Here is a 16,461-nt window from a genome sequence, read left to right as displayed (position 1 = left end):
AAGAGCTGTACCCACATGTAGTCAATGGCCAGTAATTCCCATTGCATTTTATTTTCATGACCAAGATAAAGCAACTCAAGACAAGCAGTTCACAAACCTTCCAATGTCTGCAATATTCATCAGTGTGATCCTTAAGTGCCCTGAAGAACCCAGCATTTTTTGCCCTCTCCCACCTCTCCCTGTCTCAGGACATTCCAGTGACTTAGGAATAGCAGTGAGCTAAAGGCTATACAATAGTAATGCCAGAAAAATAATGTGAACTCATGTATGTTTAAAATCATATGTAAAAGGTCCATATGGAACAGAACTTGTTTCTAAATCCATAGGTGCGTGTGTGTGCGTTTGTGTGTGTGTGTTACATGCATGCTGAGTGTAAAAGTGTATATGCCCTCATGTGCCTTGCTTTTTACATGGATCCTGGCCTGGCGTGGAAGCTGAACTCAAGTTCTTTTTTTTTTTAACTTTTTTAAATTTTTTATTAATTACACTTTATTCATTTTGTATCCCCCCCATAAGCCCCTCCCTCCTCCCCTCCCAATCCCACCCTCCCTCCCCTTTCTGCATGCATGCCCCTCCCCAAGTCCACTGATAGGGGAGGTTCTCCTCTCCTTTCTGATCTTAGTCTATCAGTTCTCATCAAAAGTGGCTGCATTGTCCTCTTCTGTGGCCTGGTAAGGCTGCTCCCCCCTCAGGGGGAGGTGATCAAAGAGCAGGCCAATCAGATTATGTCAGAGGCAGTCCCTCTTCCTATTACTAGGTAACCCACTTGAACACTGAACTGCCATGGGCTACATCTGTGAAGGGGTTCTAGGTTATCTCCATGAATAGTCCTTGAACTCAAGTTCTTATACCTACCAAGCAAGGTCTACTTACCTACTGAGTTATCTCCCCAGTCCCCTCCTTAGTAACACTCTCAAGCATTTCACTGAAAGGGGGAGACGAAGGCTGCCTTTAGATGACTGTGCATCAGAGCATCTGGTGCTAGGATGCCTACAGCAGCACTTCCTAAAGGACCTGGGATTGGGAAGGAAGTTCTGAGAAATTGTATTTCTAGATTAAAAAGTGGAGCATCACACAGAACTTATCCAAAATATCTTATTTTGAATTGTATATGGAGCTTCCCTCCTCTTTGTGAAGTCTGTTTTCAGAATAGGATTAGTTTTTGATAGGAGAATTGTATTTGGTTTGTCTATTGTGTGTTTCATCAGTAAGGATGAGTAGTATGTGTTTCGTCACTTGTATAATGGTTTAATTGATTGCCGTAAAACGTAATGAGTATTGTCTGATTTACAGAGATAACTTCCTAATTGTCAAAAGAAAACATGAGTGTATTGTAGTCTTTCTTTTCATGAAATTTTGTCCTTACTTCACTTGAAGTTTCTGTTATAGCAAAATTATATATTCTGTGTCATCCAAAGAATGGGAAGTGATAAATGCTAATTTTCACTTCTGAGGTTCATATTTTCCTTTAAAATAATGATTGTCAAAGAACAAAGGAGAGCAATTTGTCTTGAAGGTTTCCCATGTTCTCATAAGGAGCTGTCTAAATCATATTTAAAACACTTTTTAAAATTATGGACTTGTTTCCTAAGAAGTCACATTTGTTACCATTTTCTTTATCTCCAGCCTGCAAAGCTAAGATATTTTCTTCTAGAGCCTTTGAAACTTGAGGGTTTCAAGTAAGTGAAGCTTTGGGGTTAGGTGGAAACGCTTAGAGAAAACCACTGAAGATGCCGTGTTTGAAGTCACCGTGAGATAATGGAGCGTCAAGATGGGATGTCTAGTGCTCAAAAGTCGACTAAGCCTTGCGCTGGATTCTAGTTCCACACTCACTTCCCTCCTCAGTGGAGCAGATGTAATAATTCTATAGCCAAGAAGTGTCATGGTCACCAAGTGGGATAACATATGTGAAACCTTTTGCGTTTTAATTGTGTCAGTGTAGAACAGATGAATAGCAAGTGACAGCCAATAGTGTTGTTGCAGGGCAGTTTTCCTCACTTGAAGTACTCAGGACCAGTACAACAGTGTTAGCTTTTTTTAAATCCTGGAGAGTGTGTGTGTGTGTGTGTGTGTGTGTGTGTGTGTGTGTGTGTGTAGTATGCCAAGATAGATATCTGGGAATTCAAGTGTAAATTCATTTATATCTCACATGTGCATTATACATATAGCCTAAAGATAATTTTTATAATATTTTTAGTGTGTCTACCTTTGGGTGGGACTCACTATAGGAGACCAGGTATGAATTTCTTTATCCCTTGGCATCATGTTTGTGCTCAGAGGTTTCATATTTTAAAGTGTTTTGAATTTTAGATTTCTTTCAAGGGATGTTCAGACAGTGTCAGCATTGGAGCTGCAGTCATAGATCACTGTATATAAAATATTAAACCTGGGAAGTTGGAAATCACTTCAAGCTCTAAATCCTAATTGAGGAAGAACATGCTGCTTCTTGAATCACAGACAAATTCCATTTCTATTTTAGAGGGTGATGCTTGCCTCTAAGAAACCCCAAAACAGGCTGTATGTACAGGAATATCAGCTATTGAATTGTACACAGAATTTCACCAGTTTAGGTGCAATGCCATGTACTTTTGTTATTACCATTCCTAGAACTGATAGGAGTAAATTCTCAAAGTATATCTTAAAGTATATCACTTTAAGGCCATCACTGTCTCTTATTCCTTAACACTGTGTGTGTGTGGGGGGGGTGTCAAATTTCATTCTTGTATGACAAAGCACTCTTCCAACTGAGCCAACACCACAGCACCAAAAATTGGCATCCTTTTGAAGGCAAAATCATATTCTGCTGTGTGTGTTTCCTTGTAAATTCTAGAATTGCATTTATTTCTAGATTTGTGAAGAATGTGCATTGCATTAAATGTGTAGATTGTTTTGGGTAGTATGGTTACATAACTATATTGCTTCCTACTACTGTGAAGCTGAGTTGTCTTTCCAAGTTTTATGTAGTCTCTCTAGTCACTTTCATTGGTGTTTTATAATTTTTATGGTAGAGATCTTTCAACGCTTTGGTTAATTATATTATTTTGTCGTTGTTATTGAAGCGATTTTAAATGGGATTTCTTTCTTGATTTCTATTCCAAATAATTCACTGCTGGCATACACCTACTATAACTTTTTTTAAAAAATAACTTGTCTTTGGATGAAATTTGTACCATCTCCCAGCCTTGTGAGCTTGTGCAGTGAAAGAAGCAATGGCTCATCTTATAGTATGGCTGTTGTGGCTCAGCATAGGGCTTAGCACTGCAACACAGGGCACTGTAAAATAGTCTTTGCTGTTGTCTTAGGGGCACATAGCATGTAACTCTTATCCTTAGTGAACTGGACATTAGCTTTATATGTTTGTATAATAATGCTGTGCTTTGGTGGAGTGACTTGTTCTTGATGGCATTTGTTTTGTACACAGGAAGCATCGGGACAATCATGCCCATGAGAAGTCTCAACTGTTCAGGTAACCTCTTCATTTTTAAATGACTCTTTCAGACTTTGCCATCCAGGATATGAAGGCTCTAGGACAGTTCTGTCAAAATATGTTGAACTGATTTCTCCACAGTTATCTGATGATCTTTGTGACTTCTGTCTTCGATCTAGCTCTGTTGATTGCTGTTTTCAAGCTATAAACATACCTATGTGTTGTGTTAAAATATTATATAAAAATCTATGTAGTTATGTTTTATAACATGCATTATATAAAATTGATTATATATTATTTACTTTTTATATTTTATATTAATACAGATGTGTAAGTAGACTTTATTTTAAGCTGTAGAGTTATATAATACACTTCTGCATGAAAGCCATAAAACTTGGTTTGGGATAGCTCTAAAGTTTCTAATTAAGGCTTTAAAAATCATATATTGTAAATACTATTTAATGATGCACTGATTTTTGATGTGTATAGTTGGTGGAACTCAGTGCATCATAGATGCTAAGCATACTTCTTTGTCACTGAGCGCAGGCCTCACATATACTTCCTAAACAAGATGAAGGAGTATTTATAAATCTTGTCTGCATATTGGCCGTGAAAGAATTCATGCTTGTGACATAATTTTGAGTCCAAAATTAATACCTTTTAATTAGGTAATTAATGCTATAGCTATAAATAATTTATGGCATGAAAATCATTTTAATTTCTCCAACTTCAGGCTGATGGTTTATCATTGGTCTTGCTGTCATACTTGGCAACTCTTATGACAACCTGTTTTCTTTCCCTCCAGGTCATTGTACTTCAGTGAAACTGGCTGTTGAGCTTTGCTGTAGTTGATGGGCAGAATTTCTCCTGGACTATCCATCATCCCAATTTCATCCTAGTTGAAAGATATTCAAATGCCATAAGAAACCTTTGTAGCCTTGCACTTTGTTTTTGAAGATGGACATTTCTAGGATGGACAGAACTGTATTATAGTTTGGCATCCAATGCCCACTGACTGCAGTGTGAGTGTGGAAGGTTCCAGAGAGAGGGAACACAGAAGCAATCCAGCTTTAAAAAAGCACAGCGTTGGAGACACTCCATGAGCCTGCTTGGCTTCCAGGCAAAGTAGCACTTAAGACCTTGTGTTAAAATGGACACTGGGGACACAGCTCTAGGACAAAAAGCTACCTCAAGGTCTGGAGAAACTGACAGTGTGTCAGGTAGATGGAGGCAGGAACAATCAGCTATTATTAAGATGAGCACTTTCGGCAGTCAGGAAGGACAGCGACAACCACAAATAGATCCCGAGCAAATCGGAAACGCAGCATCAGCACAGCTGTTTGGTTCTGGGAAGCTGGCCTCGCCTGGCGAGGGTGTACATCAAGTCACAGAAAAGCAATACCCACCGCACCATCCAAGTCCCTACCCATGCCAACACTCACTCTCTTTCCCTCAGCACTCATTGCCACAGGGTGTGATGCACAGCAACAAGCCGCATCAGAGCCTAGAAGGCCCTCCCTGGCTTTTCCCTAGCCCTTTGCCTTCTGTTGCCTCTGAAGACTTATTTCCTTTTCCTATCCATGGCCATGGTAGTGGTTATCCTAGAAAAAAGATCTCAAATCTCAACCCTGCTTACAGCCAATACTCTCAAAAAAGTATCGAACAAGCAGAAGACGCTCACAAAAAAGAGCACAAACCCAAAAAGCCCGGCAAATACATTTGCCCATACTGTAGCAGGGCATGTGCCAAACCAAGTGTTCTAAAAAAACACATCAGATCCCATACTGGTGAGCGGCCATATCCATGTATACCTTGTGGTTTCTCTTTCAAGACAAAGAGCAATTTGTACAAGCACAGGAAGTCTCATGCCCATGCAATTAAGGCGGGATTGGTACCTTTTACAGAGTCATCCGTATCTAAATTAGATCTTGAGGCTGGTTTTATTGATGTAGAAGCAGAGATACATTCAGATGGCGAGCAGAGTACAGACACAGATGAGGAGAGTTCTTTATTCGCAGAGGCTTCTGACAAAATGAGCCCTGGTCCTCCCATCCCTTTGGATATAGCTAGTAGAGGTGGCTACCATGGGTCCTTGGAAGAATCCTTGGGAGGTCCGATGAAGGTGCCAATTTTGATAATCCCCAAAAGTGGAATCCCACTACCTAATGAGAACTCTCGGTATTTGGGCTCTGACATGCTCCCAAATTCATCCTTAACTGCTAAGGCTGATGACTCTCACACAGTGAAACAGAAACTTGCATTGCGCCTGTCAGAGAAAAAGGGACAAGACTCTGAACCATCCCTCAACCTCCTGAGCCCACACAGCAAAGGAAGCACAGATTCTGGCTATTTTTCTCGCTCAGAAAGTGCAGAGCAGCAAATAAGCCCACCCAACACAAATGCAAAATCTTACGAGGAAATCATCTTTGGAAAATACTGTCGACTTAGTCCAAGAAATACACTTAGTGTCACTCCCACAGGTCAAGAGCGCACCGCCATGGGGCGGAGAGGCATTATGGAACCATTACCTCATGTAAACACCAGGTTGGAGGTCAAGATGTTTGAAGATCCCATCTCACAGCTGATTCCCAGCAAAGGAGAAATGGATCCCAGTCAGACCAGCATGTTGAAGACCTCAAAATTCAATAGTGAGTGCAGACAGCCACAGGCCATCCCCTCGTCCATCAGGAATGAAGGAAAACTTTACCCAGGAACCTTACCAGGCAGCAGTCCAGTGCTCTTAGAAGCTCCTGTGGACTCTTCACCCCTTATTAGAAGCAACTCAATGCCAACTTCTTCAGCCACTAATTTAAGTGTCCCTCCTTCTTTGAGAGGAAGTCACTCCTTTGATGAAAGGATGACAGGGTCAGATGATGTGTTCTATCCCGGCACTGTAGGCATACCTCCCCAGCGCATGCTACGACGACAAGCAGCATTTGAGCTGCCATCGGTACAGGAGGGGCACATGGAGTCTGAGCACCCTGCCAGGATGTCAAAGAGCCTCGCTAGCTCATCCCTGAAGGAAAAGAAATTAGTTCCTGGAGACAGGGTTGGATATGACTATGATGTCTGTCGTAAACCATATAAGAAGTGGGAAGACTCCGAAACACCAAAACAAAGCTACAGGGACATTTCTTGCTTAAGTTCCTTCAAACATGGAGGAGAATATTTCATGGACCCCTCGGTGCCACTGCAGGGAGTGCCAACCATGTTCGGGACTACCTGTGAGAACAGAAAACGCAGGAAAGAGAAAAGTGTGGGGGATGAGGAGGATGCTCCAATGATCTGTGGTGGCACTGGGAGTGCTCCCGTGAGCATGGTGTCTTCAGAGTACGACCCCAAGCTGCAGGAGGGAGGAAGGAGTGGCTTTGCCATGACTGGACATGAGAACCTTCCTCATGGTCACTCTGAGCGTTTTGACCCAACTCGGCCCCAACTGCCATCTGCAAGCCCATGTCTTGGGTCCGAGGATTTGTCTTCGGCTGCTGACCCTGACAAGATGGCGGACCTGGGCAGGAAGCCTCCTGGAAATGTGATTTCAGTGATTCAGCACACAAACTCGCTGAGCCGGCCCAATTCCTTTGAAAGATCTGAGTCAGCAGAGATGGTGGCTGGCACACAGGACAAGACCCCTTCTCCTTCTGAGATGTGTGACAGTGAGGTTTTGGAAGGCCCTGTAAGCCCAGAGTGGGCTCCTCCAGGGGATGGTGCTGAAAGTGGAAGCAAGCCAACCCCTTCGCAGCAAGCACCACAGCACTCCTACCATGCACAGCCCAGGCTTGTTCGCCAGCACAACATCCAGGTTCCGGAAATTAGAGTCACTGAGGAACCTGATAAGCCTGAGAAGAAGGAGGCTCCCACCAAGGAGCCTGAGAAACCTGTGGAGGAATTCCAGTGGCCCCAGAGAAGTGAGACCCTCTCCCAACTCCCTGCTGAGAAATTGCCTCCCAAAAAGAAACGGTTGCGACTTGCAGACATGGAGCATTCCTCAGGGGAGTCCAGTTTCGAGTCCACAGGCACTGGCCTCTCTCGAAGCCCCAGCCAAGAAAGCAACTTATCCCACAGTTCCAGCTTCTCCATATCCTTCGAGAGAGAAGAAACGGTTAAGCTCAATGCACTTCCTAAGCAGGATGAGAGCGGGAAGCACTCTGAGTTTCTGACTGTCCCTGCAGGTTCATACTCGCTGTCTGTCCCAGGTCATCACCACCAGAAAGAAATGCGGCGTTGCTCCTCTGAGCAGATGCCCTGCCCTCACCCGGCGGAAATCCCCGAAATACGGAGTAAATCATTTGATTATGGGAATCTGTCCCATGCTCCAGTGACTGGAGCATCCCCGTCAACATTATCACCATCTCGGGAGAGGAAGAAATGCTTTCTGGTGCGTCAGGCTTCCTTCAGTGGTTCCCCAGAAATTGCCCAAGGTGAAGCCAGTGTGGACCCCAGCGTAAAGCAGGAGCAGATGGAGCAGCTGCATGCTGGCCTCAGGGCTGCGTGGTCCTCTGTGCTTCCGCCTCTCCCGGGGGATGACCCAGGAAAGCAGCTGGCCGGTTCTTGTGGCCAGCTGAGCTCAGGGCCACCACTCCACCTTGCCCAGCAACAGATCATGCACATGGACAGTCAGGAATCTCTAAGAAATCCATTGATGCAAGCATCGTCCTACATGACGAGCAAGCACTTACCCGAACAGCCACATCTGTTTCCACATCAAGACACAGTCCCGTTTTCTCCTATCCAGAATGCCTTGTTTCAATTTCAGTACCCGACTGTCTGTATGGTTCATTTGCCAGCTCAGCAGCCTCCCTGGTGGCAGGCACACTTCCCCCATCCTTTCGCTCCACACCCTCAGAACAACTACAGCAAACCTTCTTTCCAAGCTGACATTCATTCTAGCTACCCCTTAGAGCACATAGCAGAACACACTGGAAAGAAATCTGCTGACTATGCACTGGCAAAAGAGCAGACTTACCCATGTTATTCCGGAACATCAGGGCTACACTCCAAAAACCTCCCTCCGAAGTTTCCATCAGACCCGAGCAGTAAATCCACTGAAGTGCCCACTGAGCAGCTTCTTCGAGAAGATTTTGCCTCTGAAAATGCTGGGCCTTTGCAGTCTCTACCGGGAACTGTGGTTCCTGTTCGGATCCAGACCCATGTTCCGTCCTACGGAAGTGTCATGTACACAAGCATTTCTCAGATACTTGGACAGAATAGCCCCGCGATCGTCATATGCAAGGTCGATGAGAATATGACCCAAAGAACACTGGTAACCAACGCAGCCATGCAAGGGATAGGATTTAACATAGCCCAAGTGCTTGGGCAGCACACAGGCTTGGAAAAATACCCTCTTTGGAAAGTACCTCAGACCTTACCCCTGGGCTTAGAATCCTCCATCCCCTTGTGTTTACCTTCCACCTCAGACAGCGCAGCCTCTCTTGGAGGAAGCAAGCGGATGCTGTCTCCAGCCAGCAGTTTGGAGCTCTTCATGGAAACAAAGCAACAGAAACGGGTGAAAGAGGAGAAGATGTATGGGCAGATTGTGGAAGAGCTCAGTGCAGTGGAGCTCACCAACTCAGACATCAAGAAGGGCCTTTCCCGCCCCCAGAAGCCCCAGCTGGTGAGGCAAGGGTGTGCTTCGGAGCCGAAGGATGGCTCCCAGTCCAGGTCATCTTCCTTCTCCTCCCTGTCGCCCTCCTCATCTCAAGACCACCCGTCTGCCAGCGGGCCTTTTCCTCCCAGTAGGGAGATACTTCCGGGTTCCAGGGCTCCGCACCGACGGAAGTTCAGTGGGCCTTCAGAAAGCAGAGAGTCCTCCGATGAGTTGGACATTGACGAGACTGCGTCAGACATGAGCATGAGCCCCCAGAGCTCTTCACTGCCTACAGGAGGCAGTCAGCAGGAGGAGGAAGGGAAGAACCGCAAGCTGCCTGTCGGCATGCTAGTCCACATGGCCTCTGGCCCTGGAGGAAATGTGGCAAATTCCACTCTTCTTTTCACAGATGTGGCAGATTTCCAGCAGATCCTTCAGTTCCCCAGTCTGCGGACAACAACTACTGTGAGTTGGTGCTTCTTAAATTATACAAAACCCAATTTTGTGCAACAAGCCACCTTCAAATCCTCAGTTTATGCTTCATGGTGCATTAGTTCCTGTAACCCAAACCCATCAGGATTGAACACCAAGACTACGCTGGCCCTTTTGAGATCCAAACAAAAAATTACTGCTGAAATTTATACTCTGGCTGCTATGCACAGGCCCGGAACTGGCAAGCTCACTTCATCCAGTGCCTGGAAACAGTTTGCACAGGTAACAACAGACTGTGGGTTAGAAAGCACAGTGTTTTGTGGTCTTATACTAAGCCGACTGTACAGTGAAAGAAATAGAAGGTCTAGCTAAAGATAAAAAATACTAGGAAATGTTTAGTAACTCAATCTTACCAGAGATGGTGTCGCCATAACTGGCACTTAGCTCTGAGGGCTCCCAGGAAAGCCTTGAAGGATGGGAGTACCCACTTTAGTCCAGATTTGGGGAAGTCTCCTACTGGGACTAATGTCCATTGGTCATTTTCGATTACGTCCTCTAGTGATAGAACAGACCCGAGGGATTCAGGAGCTTATGAAATGGGGAAATAAAACATGGAGTGGATACTGAAGAAAAGGTTGGGAAGGAAGATTGGCAAGTGTCATCAATAATATCAAGAGTGTGTTTGACTAAAATTTATATTCTATGTACCGCTTTCAAAAATGACTTTTCCTTACTGTTATTGGCTGGTTTCTTCCTAAATAGTCCTCATACATAGAAATTTTAAATAGAGTAACTTTTAGAATAAACCAAATTAATCATGAAGAAAATGGAGATTTAAAATATATATTTTGTATGTGTCAGTGGTTATTTTCTCTTCAATCTTGACACTAGTTCCTTAATATGGGTTATTTGGCTTGTTATTTCAAATTGTAGGATATGTCTTTGAAGTCTCTGTTAGCATTGGGCAGGGGAAGTGTGAACTAACCAGTATCTATGTGTTTAAACAAACATTGAATTCAACATATGGAAGCTGTCATTTTTCCTCAGATTTTATCCCTGGTGTCCTTTGTTTTCTGCAATCAATCCATAGCCTTTTATTATGGAATTTAAGCCAACTGTCAGATATGATAGAAGTATGCTATTTATGGGCCCGTTTATCCTGGAGAAAGCATGTGACATGATTTTCTCTTTTGATCCTGCAGATGAAACCTGATGCACCCTTCTTGTTTGGCAGCAAACTAGAAAGGAAATTAGTGGGAAATGCCTTGAAGGAAAGAGGGAAAGGAGAGATTCACGGAGATAAAGATCTTGGATCGAAACAAACTGAGCCAATTCGAATTAAGATCTTCGAAGGGGGGTAAGGAAAACATAAGCCAATGTAGAATATTCTGTTGTAAGTCAGTGTGAATGGTCCTGAATGTTTGCCTGTGATAGTGTGTGATCTTGCAGAGACTCTAAAGGAAATTCTTTTTCCAGTCAAATTTATGAACTTCATACATCTTCTTCTGGGGCATGTTCAGTGAGCATGTTCCCACACGCATGGAGTTTTCACATCTCTAATATGTGAAATCTACATTGGCAACCTTTTGACATCACTTAAGTTCCTTCATTCTTTACTACTTTATGGGCATATGGTTTACTCCATGGCCATATTGTGTTCTATGTTGATATAAGTGGAATCATTCATACTTCTATACTGTATATTTTTAAGAAATAGTTTCTTTCAACTGAAGACTTTCATGGGATACTGATAGCTTCCCCACCCATGCCCTATTTTGCTATTGATTGATGTCAGGGTAGCATATTGCATTTATTTCCCTGTGTTCTCTGTCTCCATTGGTGTATAACAACATCTTCTTAAATTTTCTGAGCCAGTGAAGCTCAAGTAGTAAGATCCAATATTTTTGTTGTATACATAATTTAGAAAATATATGTGTGTGTAATAGCTAGTTTTATGTATCAAGAGAAATATATTATTTGATGTAATCCATGGAAGAAGTCTAGATATATGATTTTAGCTAAAATTTTTAACTACATTAATTTTGATGATTATATTATTAGTCTTATCTCACCAATCTATCAGTAAATTACTTAGTTTCATGAACATACTTTTAGTCTTTTAGTCCAGTGTTATTTGAAGGATAAAATAAAGTTGCTTTTTACTATAAAAATCTTGACTGCTAAAACTGTTTGCCTTAGCGCTACCAATTTGGAGTTAGTTATTATAGTTGAGTTGCCCTTGGATTTTTGCCCCATTTAGGCATAAAATCTTTTTTAATTTTTTTTTTTTTGCATTAGGTACTTCTTTATTTTTTTTATTTTTCTTTTTAGTTACATTTTGTTAACTCTGTGTCCCTGCTGTATCCCGCTCCCTCATTCCCTCCCCTACCCCACACTCCCTCCCTGGTCTCCTCCCTGCCCCTTTCCAAGTCCACTGATAGGGAAGGACCTCCTCCCCTTTCATTTGACCCTGTTTTATCAGGTATCTTCAGGGCTGGCTGTAGAGTCCTCCTCTGTGACCTAACAGGACTGCTCCTCCCCTGGTGAGGGGGGAGTCAAGGAGCCTGACCTTGAGATCCTGTTAGAAATAAAATGTATTTGTAATTTGTATATTCACTTTACATCCTGTTCGTATCCCACTCTCTTCTCCTCTCCACTTCTCTTCTCCTGGTTCCACTCTCCCACTCTCTTCCCTCTACCCCTGCTCCCCTTCTCCTCAGAAAAAGGGAACCTCCCAATGCACCCCAAAATACCAAGTCACATCAGTACTGAGCTCATTCTCATCCACTGAGGCTAGACAAGGCAGCCCCATTAGAGGGAAAAGCAGGCAACAGAATCTATGTCATAGACAGCGCCCACTCAACTTACTAGGGAACCCACATGAAGACCAAACTTCCCATTGGTTACATATGTATAGCGTTTCTAGGTCCAGTCCATGCATGCTCTTTGGTTGGTGCTTCTGGCTCTGTAGGTCCCCATGGTTCTAGATTAGTTGACTCTGTTGTTCTTCTTGTGGTGTTCTTGTCTCCTCCAGGTCCTTCTATTTCCCCCACCCCCAGCTCACCACCACAGTCTTCTACAAAACCCCCTGAACACCACTTAATGCTTGGCTGTGAGTCTCAGCATCTGATTCAGTCAGCTGCTGGATGGAGCCTTTCAGAGGACAATTATGTACCTGGCTATGAACATAGCAGAGTGTTGTTAATGGTGTCAGGGGTAGGCTCTCTTCCATGGGGTGATCTCAGGTTGGGCCAGGTACTGGTTGGTTCATCCCTCAGTCTCTACTTTGTATTTCTGCACATCTTGTAGGCATGGTAAATTTTGGGCCGAAGTTTTTGTAGGTGGGTTGGTGTTCCCCTCCCACCATTATTAAGTCTTCCCTGGCTATAAGGTGGCCTCCTCAGTCTCCATATTCCCCACTGCTAGGAGGCTCAGCAAGAGTCACCCTTGTATCCTCCCTGGAGCCTACCCTGTCACAGCTCTCCAGCTTGTTTCAGAGAAAGATCAAGTCATTTAACCACAGTTGCATGTATGCATGAACTTGGCTTCAGTACTCTTCTGACATCCTTCATACCATTATGTAAATGAGAACATTTATTTTATCTTTTATCTTGGAGACAGAATGGTCTCCAAGACTCAGTCACCATACTTTTATGCAGCAGCCTTCTTCAGAGCAGTGTATATATACCACTGGCTTACAGAAGCCATCAATATTACTGTATGCTTTGGTGTACCTCTCTCTACCAACAAAGAATATAAGTGAAAATACGTCTTAAAATCTCATTCACTGTGTTTTGATGATTCAGAAAAGTTGCACATACATTTTATTTTCTGTTTCTAACCCAATCATTTTTAAATCTCTGAATTAATAATTCTCTACCAATTTCTGGTAACCAGGCATTCATTCCAAACTGTGTTTTCACCTCTTAAGTCATTGATTGCAAAGTGATAAATGGCAACAACAAAGGACTTCTAACCAGATTATCCTGATTATCTACTTGATAGGGTTAATAAGTGTTTCTTTAAATTACTGTTTTTCAAAATCCATTATGTATCAGATATATTTGTGTGTTTTCAGAAATGTTTAGAACAAATAGGCTGTCTGAAAACATTCTCACATACAGATTTATATAGATTTTTACTTGCTAAGACACTGAAAACGAACTGTTTTGTTTGAGGATAAAACATGTTTCTTATCAACTGTGATGACTATATATAATGCTGGAGTGTCCTTTCCTGAAGAATATTGGCTTTCTATAAAATCACCATATCTCCTTAAGCAATTTCACCTCATTAGGAAAAGAGACTGAAACTGAATGAAAAAGGATACTTTTGTACCTTGAGGATTTGCTATGCTTTATTATAAAATTCAAATGAGAGAAGAAAACCAGTTCAAAAAACAAACCATAGTTGAAATGTTTTATAAAAGCAGATAGGCACACACAATTGATGGCCCTCATTTTCCCCCTAGATTAGATTATCCATAGCAGAGTTTGTATTCCAATATGTGGATGGTGATTTTTCTTGAACAGCCTTTAACAAATTGGACAATGTAATTTGAATGTTTTATTATTATTATTATTATTATTATTATTATTATTATTATTAATTACACTTTATTCATTTTGTATCCCCCCATAAGCCCCTCCCTCCTCCCCTCCCGATCCCATCCTACCTCCCCTTTCTTCATGCATGCTCCTCCCCATGTCCACTAATAGGGGAGGTCCTCCTCTCCTTCCTTCTGATCTTAGTCTATCAGATCACATCAGGAATGGCTGCATTGTCTTCTGTGGCCTGGTAAGGCTGCTCCCCACTCAGGGGAAGGTGATCAAAGAGCAGGCCAATCAGTTTATGTCAGAGGCAGTCTCTCTTCCCATCACTATGTAACCCACTTGGACACTAAACTGCCCTGGGCTACATCTGTGCAGGGGTTCTAGGTTATCTCCACGAATAGTCCTTGGTTGGAGTGTGAGTCTCTGGGAAGTTCCCTGTGTTCAAAATTTCTTGTTCTGTTGCTCTCCTTGTGGCGTTCCTGTCCTCTCCAGCTCTTGCTATTTCCCACTTCTTATATAAAATTCCATTCACTCTGCCCGACAGTTGGCCATCAGGCTCAGCATCTTCTTTGACAGTCTATACTGCAGAGGCTTTCAGAGGCCCTCTGTGGCAGGTTCCTAGGTTGTTTCCTGTTTTCTTCTTCTGGCTTTCAGAGGCCCTCTGTAGCAGGTTCCTAGGTTGTTTCCTGTTTTCTTCTTCTTCTGATATCCATCCTCTTTGCCTTTCAGGATGGGGATTGAGCATTTTAGTTAGGATCCTCTCTTTTGCTTAGTTTGTTTAGATGTACTGATTTTAGTGGGTTTATCCTATGTTGTATATTTATATGAGTGAGTATATGTTTATATGAGTGAGTATATACCGTGTGTGTCTTTTTGCTTCTGGGACAATTCACTCAGGATGATCCTTTCCAGGTCCCACCATTTACCTGCAAATTTCATGATTTCCTTATTTTTCATTGCTGAGTAATACTCCATTGTATAGATGTACCTGTTGCGGTATTAGCTAGAGCAAGATGGGAATAGTTGCAAGCCTCTTAGAATGAAAAGCCAACTGTAGGTCTAAATACCATCAAGGAAATCCTTGATGAACAAGGATTTTTGCATATTAGCATACCTTTGGAAGCTATACAAAATATCCCCATAAATGCTTCCTTTCCAGAATGATAAGGGTTCTAACATTCTAGCCCTGCTGTGATGTAAGAGCTCATACTAGTCACTGAACTTTGCAGCAAAAATCTACTGTGTTCTAATCTAAATCTATGTGATTTATCATGTGCCTTGCTTTCTCAACAAAATGAGGTGGCAGAGCATTGGGTAGGTTTCCCTTCTTTTATCTGAGACTTTCTTCATCTCCTCAAGTTCATAAAAGTAAGTGGCCTCAGATACCCTTTCAGACATCTCTGTGGAATCCTTCAGGAAACAAATGCTAATTTTATTGCAGTCTCTAGTTCTCATTATGCAACAATGCCCTCAGGAAGCCAGTCAAAATTTAGATTCCACGTTTGTACAGATTCATGACCCTGGGAAAAACAGATCAAATCTGTAGACAACAGTTGGTGAGCTGAGCTTAGCCTGTGTAAAGTTGGAATTTCTGAGGCACACATGTGCCGGGATTGCAAAAATAGAGTGAAAACTTGCAAAGGAGCTTTCTATTCTCAGTTACGCTCATTTTAGCAAACGTAGAAGAGCGTTTGCACACGTATATTGTAGATGATGTCATGTTAAGATATTATGCATGAGGCATGATTATTCTAATATGTTGATGTGTTTTTGGTGATGTTCTTTGATTGGAGGCTATACTATGTCCAAAAGTAGTCAGTCCAGGTTTGTATATCCTTGGGCCTATGTAAGCCAACTGGAACATTTGTATACTGCATCTGTAAATTTGTAATTGCACATAGAATGACATTTTGCTTACAGTGATAAATCTGTTATGTAATTGTCTCAATTACTTGCTGAATAAACTTCCCAGGGTGCAAAGAAGTCAAGTCATTAATAATTGGAAAAGACACTCATAAAAATTGAAGTCAGGCAATGATTAGCTTTTGGCTTGATTGATCACATGCTAAGGGTTTAAAATCACACTGGACTGCCTCTTCTTCAAATAGGTACAAGTCAAATGAAGATTATGTGTATGTCAGGGGACGTGGACGTGGAAAGTACATTTGTGAAGAATGTGGAATTCGCTGTAAGAAGCCAAGCATGCTCAAAAAACATATACGCACTCATACTGATGTCCGGCCCTATGTATGCAAGTTATGTAATTTCGCCTTCAAAACAAAAGGTATGAGCCCAGATTTCGTTGCTGCTGTTGTTTTGGAGGAAAAGTTTCAGGATATTTTCTGGCTACTTAGGATTCTGAGTACTATTTTGTAATTCACTTTCACTAACCATAGAGTGTTTTATTTGTGAAAATATGACCCCCTGAGATATATTTCCACCTTCCTGTTCAGGATCAAAGG

General features: G+C 42.4%; 1 protein-coding gene across 5 annotated transcripts in view; it reads left to right on the top strand.

Annotated features, from left to right (window-relative positions):
• The window catches only part of Hivep2 (HIVEP zinc finger 2), a 197,219-nt gene that overhangs the window by 168,035 nt on the left and 12,723 nt on the right, over nt 1–16,461 (top strand). For all 5 annotated transcript variants that reach the window (XM_055627705.1, XM_055627707.1, XM_055627703.1 and 2 more), the window contains 4 exons: nt 3,422–3,466; nt 4,233–9,728; nt 10,649–10,803; nt 16,108–16,283. In XM_055627705.1, the coding sequence (XP_055483680.1) occupies nt 4,578–9,728; nt 10,649–10,803; nt 16,108–16,283 (5,482 nt within the window). In that variant the 5' untranslated portion in view covers nt 3,422–3,466; nt 4,233–4,577. The remainder of the gene's footprint in view (nt 1–3,421; nt 3,467–4,232; nt 9,729–10,648; nt 10,804–16,107; nt 16,284–16,461) is intronic.

This window comes from Psammomys obesus, unplaced genomic scaffold (assembly GCF_907164565.1).
Source record: "Psammomys obesus unplaced genomic scaffold, mPsaObe1.curated_primary_1811, whole genome shotgun sequence".
Classification (NCBI taxonomy): domain Eukaryota; kingdom Metazoa; phylum Chordata; class Mammalia; order Rodentia; family Muridae; genus Psammomys; species Psammomys obesus.
This window is presented reverse-complemented; position numbering and strand designations above follow the sequence as displayed.